Source organism: Rhincodon typus, unplaced genomic scaffold (genome assembly GCF_021869965.1).
Source record: "Rhincodon typus isolate 14 unplaced genomic scaffold, sRhiTyp1.1 hic_rhity00006561, whole genome shotgun sequence".
Taxonomy (NCBI): Eukaryota; Metazoa; Chordata; class Chondrichthyes; order Orectolobiformes; family Rhincodontidae; genus Rhincodon; species Rhincodon typus.
The window spans coordinates 1-9880 of NW_025972199.1; the positions used below are offsets into that span (position 1 = coordinate 1).

A 9880-nucleotide genomic window follows, 5' to 3' on the forward strand; every position below is an offset into this window, starting at 1 on the left:
CATGATCATAATGATTGGCAGAAGAGGATAGAAGGGCTGAATGGCCTACTCCTGTTTCCTAGCTTCTGTCCTGACCCCTCAGCCTCCACAGCTCCAAGGAAAACCGCCCCATTCTAGCCCATCTGACAGCTCGGACGTTTGTCCAGAATTCCTCCCAGGTTATGGTGCACCGTCACTGTGTGGGGCTCTTTAATCACACCGATTCAATGGCACTCACCAGCATTGTGTGCTGCTCCGATTACTGCATACTCCAGATTGCCGGCTGCTGCCCCTTCACCAGAAGCTTGGGATCTATTTCTAGTAGAAAGGGAAAGGGAAGGAAATTGTCATGTCAAACACAATGCTTTCAACACCACGCTCAGCTTCAACAAAACAGCAAAGCTGTCACGGAAAATACAAAGCCCAGTGAGACCCTGTTATTCCTTGGTCCCACATCCCTGGTTTCCATCCGAACATGGAGCTTTCTCACCCCCAAGGAGCTGCCCAAATCCACATCTGGTTTTCACTAATGTCATTTGAGGAAGGGAATCTGCCGTCCTTACCTGGTCTGGCCTGCATGTGATTCCAGAAGCTGGTTAACTATAACTGCCCTCTGGGGCAGTTAGGGATGGGCAATAAATGCTGGCCCTGCCAGTGACACCCACATCCCTGTGAATGAATAAAAACCACCTGGGACCTTCCAGACGTAAGGTTTCCTGGTTTGTTAGGCTCATGTTAAAAGGATACGGTAATACTCAAGCTTCCCTCTTCGTACTCTTTCCCTAAGAGGAATCTGGATAACAATGTAAAATATAAAATCTGCAGTTTCATCCCCTTACCTCTTGGGCTGTGACACAGTTGAGGAATTGCCTGCAGGGAGAGAGAGAACATTCTCAGCATATTGCACTGTTACAGACAGGAGCTGCCAAGACCTTTACTCAGTCATAAACAGAACAAACACATCAATAGATGAGAATTGTCAAACCCATCTTAATGCACATTAACCAGCTGTGAAAGGGACAGGGTCAGGGTTAGGGTTAATGTGTGAGTGAGGGCCAAGGTTAGAGTTAGGGCTTGGGTTAGGGTTAGTGATTAAGTTTAGGGTTAGGATTCGGGTTAAGGATTGGTTTAGGGTTCAGGTTAGCATGAGGGTTAAGGATTGGTTGAGGGTTAGGTTTAGCATTAGGGTTAAGGATTGGTTGAGGGTTAGTGTTGGGATAGTTTCCGGTTGGGGTGAGGCTTAGTGTTCAGTTTAGGATTAGGTTTAAGTTTAGGGTTAGTGTTCGGGTTTTAGTCAGCATTTGGCTGAGAGCCAAGATTAGAGTAAGCATTAGGTTTGGGTTTAGGACTAGGTTTTAGTTTAAGGTTAGGTTTGAGTTTAAGGTTAGTGTTAGGATTAGCGGAAGGGACTCGAGGGAGCTGAATGGCCTCCTCCTGTTCCTGGTTCACATGATCTTATGTCTCTCCTCTTCTCTGAGGTGACACGGAGTGGGGGTAGTGATCACATTTACCCGATCCAGGAGGCTAACTTTGTGAGTGCTCTCCCTCCCTACTGTCAGGAACACACCCCAGTTCCTGACCCATCACCTCCTTCCCCGGGTCCTCCACCCTCACCCTGTTCAGCTGAAAAGGTTACACTGGGGCGGGGACGGCAGTGCCATGCCCCGGGGAACAACCCATCCCCGTGGGACGTTACAGACCTGTGTCCCTCCTCCGGTGGATGAACCACACCGACTCGATCAGGCCGCCGAACAGCAAAACTGGGACGAGCGAGGCCGCGATCTCCTTGGAAAAACTCCGAGCTGAAATCCAACAACAATATCCGGCTCACGCTAACAAATTCACCGGGAAGTTTTACCACATCAGCCCTGTGTGAGGTACACGGTTAGCATCAGACTGACTAACCCCTGCAGATACGTAACTCCCTGCCACTATGGAGAGTCACACAGGGTGGAAGAAATTGGCCCATTGAGCTCCCTGCACCGAACCCACTTTCTCGCACCAGCCCCTGATAGCCTTGAATGTTTTGACACTTTGAGCGCTCATCCAAGTACTTGTTAAAGGTTATCAGGTTTCCAGCCTCAACTACCCTCCCAGGCAGTGCAGTCCGGAGCACCCACCACCCACTGAGTGAAACAACCCTCAAATCACCCTCTGTACCTCCTGTCTTCTACTTTAAAATGAATCTCGCCTTATTATTCACCCTTGCACTCAGATGAACAGCTGCTCGCTATCCCCCCCTCCCCCACCGCCGTCCCTGAACCTCAGACTTACACACCTCTATCAGCTCCCCCTCAGCCTTCCCTGCTCCAAAGAAAACAGCCTGAGCTTATGGAGCCTCTCTTCATCGTTGAAATGCTCCACCCCAGGGCAACATCCTGGTGAATCTCCTCTGCATTCACCCCTCCATAAGACTCAGACTTCCAGATTTTTATTGCGCTCAAATTCTGCCATCGGGTATGAGTAGGATTTGAACTGGAATCTTGGGAACATGACCAAGGTAGTTGGATTAATAACCTCACGATAATACCACCCAGCCGTCACCTTCCTAATTGAGATGGTTCATTGTTTCTGACTGGCACAGACTGGATGGAGCGAATGGCCTTTCTCTGTGCTCTGTCTATGTTTGATCTGACTGTCACTGTTACCTCGCAGCGTGAATTCGATATAGTCGCTGTTCACGTTAAAAATGGTGCCGTTGGTTCCGTCGTTGATCGCAGCACAGTGATAGCTCCCGACATTGTCTCTCCGGAATGAATGAACAACGAGCTCACCACCATCGGCAGTCACATGGGAGCTCGCACTGCCGTTTCTTAGCGGCACGTTGTCACGGCACCAAATGAACTGGGGCTCAGTGCCTTCCCTCACCAGGCACCGGAGAACAAGGCGGTCCCCGGGCTGTATCTCAGTCCCGTTGGTGCGGGATATCAGCACAGCATCTGTGACAGGAACTGAGGAGAAAACACACCGAGTTCAAAAACCATGGAGTTCGCCCATTGATTGAGGCTATGCCCCCTTGTGATTGACCCCTCAAGAGAGAAACACTTTCACTCTTTTCACCCTGTCCAAACCCCTCATCATCATAAACATCTCAAATATGTCCCTCCTCAGTCTTCTCTGCTCTAAAGAAAACAATCCAAGCCGATTTTTGCTCAATAACTACAACCCAGGAAGCACCTGGCAAACCTTCTCTGTACCTCCTCTAGTGTTCCCATATCCTTCCTGTAATGAGGTGACCAGAAATGCACACAGCACTCCAGAAAGTAACCGTCGCTCCTTAATCGTTCAATGGTGTTATCATCACTGAATTCCCCCGCTATCAACATCCTGGAGTTTATCATTGACCAGCAACTAAACTGGATTATAGCCAAATAAATACTGTGGTACAGGAGCAAGTCAGAGGCTGGCAATCCTGCAAAAAATAATTCACATCCTACCTTCCAAAACCCTGTCCCCCATCGACAACACACAAGTCAGGAATGTGATGAAATACTCCCACTTGCCTGGACACTCAAGAAACTTGACACCACCCAGGACAAAGCAGCCTGATTGATTGGCACTAGATCCACAAGCATCCCTCCCTCCATCACCGATACTCAGTAGCAGCAGTGTGTACCATCTACAAAATGCACTGCAGACATTCAACAAAGATACTCTAGATAGCTCCTTCCACACTCACATCCACTTCCATATAGAAGGAAAAGGGCAGCAGATACATGGGAACACCACCTCCTGCAAGTTACCCTCTGAACCACACACCATCCTGACTTGTAAATACGTCAGCCGTTCCTTCAGTGTCACCTGGTCAATTTCCTGGAATTCCCTCCCGAAGGACACTGTGGGTCTAACTACAACACATGGACTGCAGTGGTTCAAGAAGGCAGCTCACCACCAGCTTCTCAATGGGGCATCGAGGGACAGGGACAATAAATACTGGGCTGAGCCCATGTCCCACAAGTGAATAAATAACTGTCAATGTTGTCGGCATGTCTCTCATCATTCACCAAACATTGCACCTTGTTTGTTGTATATAATTTAAGTTCAGTTCGTTCTTAGAATCAGGAAGTGAGAAACAATCTCAGTCATGTTGAAACTGGATGGCTCTTGAAATCCTGCTGAACAGAGACAAAAGGGTGTCGTTGGGAGAAGCAAAACAGCCATCCTTCCCAAGCCTGGAACTCCATGTGACTCCAAATCAAAAGTGAAGGGAATTATTTCTAATTGCCCTCTGAAAGGGCTAAGCAAATCACTCCCTTCTCAGATTTTGTTTTTGACAGTATTCTCACTAAATTGCAATTCAATAAACAAACACTCAAATACACCCACCCATCCTGATAATCATCGACACTTGACCAATCACCTCCCTTTACTCTCGAAACGCCTGGTGTTCTGTCCACAATCAACACTTTGTTCATTAATGTAACACTCTTTGATATTTTGGTCAGAAGACCAGGAGAGATCGGGACCGGAGTTGGTTCTCCAGTGAAATATCCAAACAAATATTCAGGGGGTGGGAAAGACTTTTGGAAATGACAGGGAGGGAGGCAGTGTCAGTGATGTAGCTCTGTATGAGATGGAATATGTATGACAGCAATAAGCGTGATCTCGAATCAGATGGTGGAGAATCTATTCTGGGCGGAGTGAAGGCGAAACTGGTTGGAGTTTAGAAGAATGAGGGGAGGCATGGAATCTCATAAAAACCTTTAAAATTCTAAGAGGTGTAGAGAGGGTAAACAGAGGAAGGATGTTCTTGATGAACAGTGTGGGGAGTCCAGAACCAGGGAGTCACAGCCTAAAGGCGACGGGGTAGGATTGAGATCGGGAGAAATGGCTTCACCCAGAGAATGGGAAGTCTGTGGAATTCTCTGCCACAGAAAGCAGTCAGGGACAGAACATTGAATGTTATTCAGAAATGAGTTGGATAGAGTTCTTAAGGACTAAAGGGGGAAAGCATGGAACAAGGGACTGAGTTGGATGATCAGTCACAATCCCAATGATTGGGCGGGGCAGGCTGGAAGGGCCAAATGGCCCACTCCAGTTCCTATTTTCTATGGTTCTATGTTAACAGGATGTAGAATTGGATGATCTGCCATGGTCATGTTGAATGGCGAAGCAGACTTGAAGCGCTGAGTGCTCCTATATTCTAGGAGCCAAACTTTTGACGTAAGAAGCCTTAAGAAATGGATTGAACTCCGCGACTTTATTTATCCAGTTCCATTTTCCCTCTCTATGGTGTTTAATTCAGATAAATGAGAGATGTTACATTTTGGTAAGGCAGACCTGGGCAGGACTTTGACAGTTAATCGTAGTGCCCTGGGGAGTGGTACTGAACCAAGAGACTTAGGGACTCTGGTATATAGTTCCTTGAAAGTGGAGTTGCAGATAGACAGGGTGTTGAAGACGACGTTAGGCACGCTTGCCTTCATCAGTCAGAGCATTGAGTATAGGAGTTGGGATGTCATATTACGGCTGCATAGGACATTGATGAGGCCATATTTAGGGTACTGTGTACAATTCAGTTTGCCCTGCTACAATTCAACTGCAAAGGGTGCAAAAAAATCTGCAAGGATGTTACCAAGACTGGAAGTTTTGAGTTATAACAAGAGGATGGATAAGTTGGGACTTCTCTCTCCTGGGGTAAAGGAGGTTGAGGTGTGACTTCATGGAGATTTATAAAATCATGAGGGGAATAGATAAGGTGAATAAAGCCAAGGTCTCTTCCTTGGGTCGGGGAGTGTAATACCGGAGGGCATAGGTTTAAGGTCAGAGGGAAAAGAACCCGAGGGGAAATGTTTTCACACAGAGGCTGGTTCGTGTATGGAACAATCTGGCAGAGGAAATAGTGGAAATGGGTGCAACGACAACATTTAAAAGACATTTGGACAGGGAGACAGATAGGAAAGGTGTAGAGGGACGTGAACCAAACACAGGCAAATGGGACTAGTTCAGTTTGAGAAACCTGGTCAGCATGGGCATGTTGGGCCAAAAGGCCTGTTTCCATGCTGAATATCTCTATGACTCTAATATCCAAGGCTGCATCGCGTGAGTCAAAAGTGTCGTCTTCAAGGATGAAGCACCAACTTTGAGCTGATCACAACAGCAGTAGTCCCCGAGGCGATGGTTCAGTTACTCTGTGGGAGAGAGTCCTTGTGACCTCACCTATCACTATGATCTCCACTTCTTCACTGTGCAGAGGGCCTGTCACCTCATTTCTCACCGAGCAATGGTACATCCCTTTGTCCCTTCTGCTGATGCCTTCAATGTTGTAAACAAGCTTGGTACTGTTGGAAAGTTCCCAGTACAGTTTCATGCTTGAGCCCTTGTAGAATTGGTAATAAATCGGCAGAGAACCATTGGAGACTGAACAGATTAAGAATCCTGCATCTCCTTCGATTAGCTTCTTTCTGGGTTGAATTATTAGTTCTGGTTTTGACACTGGAATTCCTGTAAATATAGACAAATGTTAGGTCCCTTCATTTGGCAGAGTTAATTGTAAACTCAACTATGAACCACATCATAGTCATATCCATTCTCATGTCCTTTTTTTTCTATTCATTCATTAGATATGCATGTCACTGGGTAGTCCAGCATTTATCACCTGTCCCTAACAGCACAGACAGCAGTTGGAGGTTGTGGGGCAAGAGTCACATAGATTCTCTCTTCAATTGAATTCAAGTTCCACCATCTGCCACGGCGGGATTCGAGCATAGAACATGATCTCAGTCTCCGAATTCATAGTACAGCACAAGAACACGTCCTTTGGCCCACCATGTCTGTGCCTGACCAAGATGCCATTCTCTCCTAATCCCATCTGCCTGCACGTGGTTACTATCTCTCTATTCCCTACTACTTCCTGTGTCTGTCTAAATGCCTCTTAAACATTGTACTCGTATGTGCTTCTACCATCTCCCCTGGCAACATGTGTCAGGCACCTATCACTTTTTGTGTAAAAACCTTTCCTGACACATCTCCTCTAAACATTCCCTATCGCACCTTAAAATTATGTCCCCCACCCGTAATAATAGACATTTCCACCCTGGGAGAAAGATTCAGACTATCCACCATGCCAGTACCTCTCAGAATTTTATATAGTTCGATCAAATTATCCCTCAGCGTCCGATGCTCTCGCGAAAACAATCCAAGTATGTCCAACCTGTCCTTATAACTAATACTCTCCAATCCAGGCACCATCCTGGTAAACCTCTTTTACACCCCCTCCACATCCTTGCTATAACGTGGGGACCAGAACTGCACACAATACTCCAAATGTGGCAGAACTAAAGTCTTATGCAGCTGCAGTATGACTTGCCAGCTTTTATACTCAATGCCCCAACCAATTGAGGTAAACATGCCATATGCCTTCTTTACTACCTTATCTCTCATGTTGCCACTTTCAGGGGGCTATGGAATTGCACCCTAAGATCTCTTTGTGTATCAATGTTCCTAAGGGTCCTTCCATTTACTGTATACTTTCCTTTCGCAGTTATCCACCCAAAAATACATCACCTCACACTAGTCCATACTAAAATCCGTCTGCCATTTCTCCACCCAATTGTCCAGCTGATCTATATTCTTCGATAACCTTCCTCACTATCCACAACACCACCCATTTTCAAGTCATCTGCAAACTTATTGATCAGACCACTTACATTTGCATCCACAACATTTACAATAGAGTTCCCAGCGCTGATCTTTGCCTAACACGAACAGTCTCGTGCTCCCCTGTTCACTTTTTCAGCAATTACTTTGATCTGAAGAAATTAATCTTCTGGAAATATAATGTTTCCTAAAGCAACTTAAGATATAAAATCCAGTTTGGTCCTCATCTAACAAAAGATCCAATCAAGTAGTATGGCAGATGTGATGGGCTGAATGGTCTAATTCTGGTCCTCTCTCTTCTGGACATCTCCAAAATTCTTGTTTTAAAAGAAGCAAAAGAGCTCAGCTCCCTCATATCTTCCATTTGAGAGGAAGTTCCAAAAATATGCCCTTCCTTGATGATGGAAGAGCCCAGAAAATCAGTGTAGAAGATCAGCTTGAAACATTCACAACAAGTGGCGAATGACATTCACAATACTGAAATGGTGGGAAATGACCATCTCCAATGAGACAGAGTCTAAACACTGCCCTGTAATATTCAATTATATTACCAGCACCGAATCTGCTCATTCTCAACATCCTGGAGGGGAAGGATACGGGGGCATGGGCTACCGTCAACAGATAATCTAATTACTGCCTCCTTACTTTCAATAGCATTACCAGCACTGATTTCCCACCTCCCCCCCCCCCCACCATTAACATCCTCGGAGTTATCATTGACCAGAACCTGAACTGCAGTGAGTAACTCACCTCCTCACTGTCCCACAACCTGTCCACCATTGACAAGGCACATATCAGGACGATGTTGGAATATTCCCCACTTGCCTGGGTGGGCGCAGCTCCAACAACACTTGAGAAGCTCAACACCATTCAGGGACAAAGCAGCCCCTGCTTGATTGGAATATCCACAAGCACCCACTCCCTCCAGCCCCAATGCTCATCAGCAGCAGTGTGTACTGTCTACAAGATGCAATACAGAAATTCACCAAAGGTCCTCAGCCAGCATCTTCCAAACTCATGTCCACTTCCATCTAGAAGGACAAGGGCAGCAGACACATGGGAACACCATCCCCTGTAAGATCCCCTCTGAGCCACTCACCATCCTGACTTGGAAATATGGATGCAGCCCTTCAGTTTTGATGGGATAACATTCAGAAGTTTATTATTTAAGAGCACGGTGGGGTTAACTACTGTAAATGGACGGCAGTGGTTCAAGAAGGGAACTCCATCCAAAACCTTCTTAAGGGGACAACTAAAGATAGGCAACAAATGCTATGCTCCGAAACCTTGCAATTTCAAATAAACCTGTTGGACTACAACCAGGTGTCATGTGACTTCTGACCTTGTCCATCCCAGTCTAACACCAGCACCTCCACAAGAAGGAGCTGGATCGAGGTTTTAGGGGCAAATACAGGGAATCAGGGGACCGAGCTGGATGATCAGCCACGATCCCATTGAACTGATGGAGCAGGCTGGAAAGGCCAAATGGCCTCCTACTATATATATTTCCATAATTTTCTGTGGCAGTGAATCTCACAGACTCCCCACTCTCTGGGTGAAGACATTCCTCCTCATCTCAGTCCTAAATGGTTAACCCATTACCCTGTGCTATTTGGCTCTCGGTCTCCAATATATGGTTGTGAGGTGCATAAGTGATTATAATTTGTCTCTATTCAGAATCTTTAACAGATAAAAAAGGAAAGGATAATAAATGGTACTCACGCCTGATGGACAAATGGAGCTGATTACTGCATTTCCGCACTTTACTGCCCGTAACTTTGCAATGGGAAGGACCCGAGTCAGCCAGACAAGCTGACTCAGAGATGTAATCGCTGTGGTGGGACGGAGACTGGAGAGGGATCCCATTTCTGTAAAAGCCGTACCGCAAGGAAGCTTCAGAGAGATTCTCTTCAACCAAGCACACCAGCTTAAACCATTGGCCATCAACTAGCTGTCCCTCAGGATGCACGGTCAGCTTAGGGACAGCGAACGCCTCTGGAAGGCAGAAGGACATGTTTCTGTTTCAGCTGTAGAGTGTCTGAGCTTGGGAAAGCTCAGCGATCAGAATTAGAGCAAGAAAATCCTGAGACAAGGTCAGCGCGGGAGACTCCCAATCAAGGCTTCTAGCATCATGTCAGTTCGAGCTCAGATTTGGTGATGACCACGATTGCATTTGGAATGAATATGTACAAATACAGCAAGAGGACTGTCTGGTTTAAGGTGACAGGGGAAAGATTAAAAGGGACCTGAGGAGGAACTTTCTCACACAGCGGGTGGTGCATGCATGGAACAAACTGCCAGA

At 46.4% G+C, this 9880-nt stretch overlaps 1 protein-coding gene across 1 annotated transcript; it reads right to left on the reverse strand.

The window, feature by feature from the left end:
* Positions 1 to 123: 123 nt before the first annotated feature.
* Positions 124 to 9592, reverse strand: LOC109932791 (junctional adhesion molecule A-like). Its single transcript, XM_048594167.1, has 6 exons — positions 9301 to 9592; positions 6139 to 6423; positions 2628 to 2930; positions 1680 to 1781; positions 819 to 849; positions 124 to 291 (listed from the first exon to the last, which is right to left on the reverse strand). Exons 1-6 carry the CDS (start codon positions 9590 to 9592, stop codon positions 204 to 206), a joined length of 1101 nt encoding a protein of 366 aa, XP_048450124.1. The 3' UTR covers positions 124 to 203.
* Positions 9593 to 9880: the final 288 nt, after the last annotated feature.

Excerpts from the sequence above, each read along its gene's own strand:
- LOC109932791 (XM_048594167.1), bottom strand. The coding sequence starts at position 9,592 with ATGTCCTTCTGCCTTCCAGAGGCGTTCGCTGTCCCTAAGCTGACCGTG. Across the intron at positions 2,931-6,138 it reads AGTGGAGATCATAGTGATAG|TTCCTGTCACAGATGCTGTG; the intron begins GTGAGGTCACAA and ends TTTTCTCCTCAG. Across the intron at positions 1,782-2,627 it reads TATCGAATTCACGCTGCGAG|CTCGGAGTTTTTCCAAGGAG; the intron begins GTAACAGTGACA and ends GTTGGATTTCAG.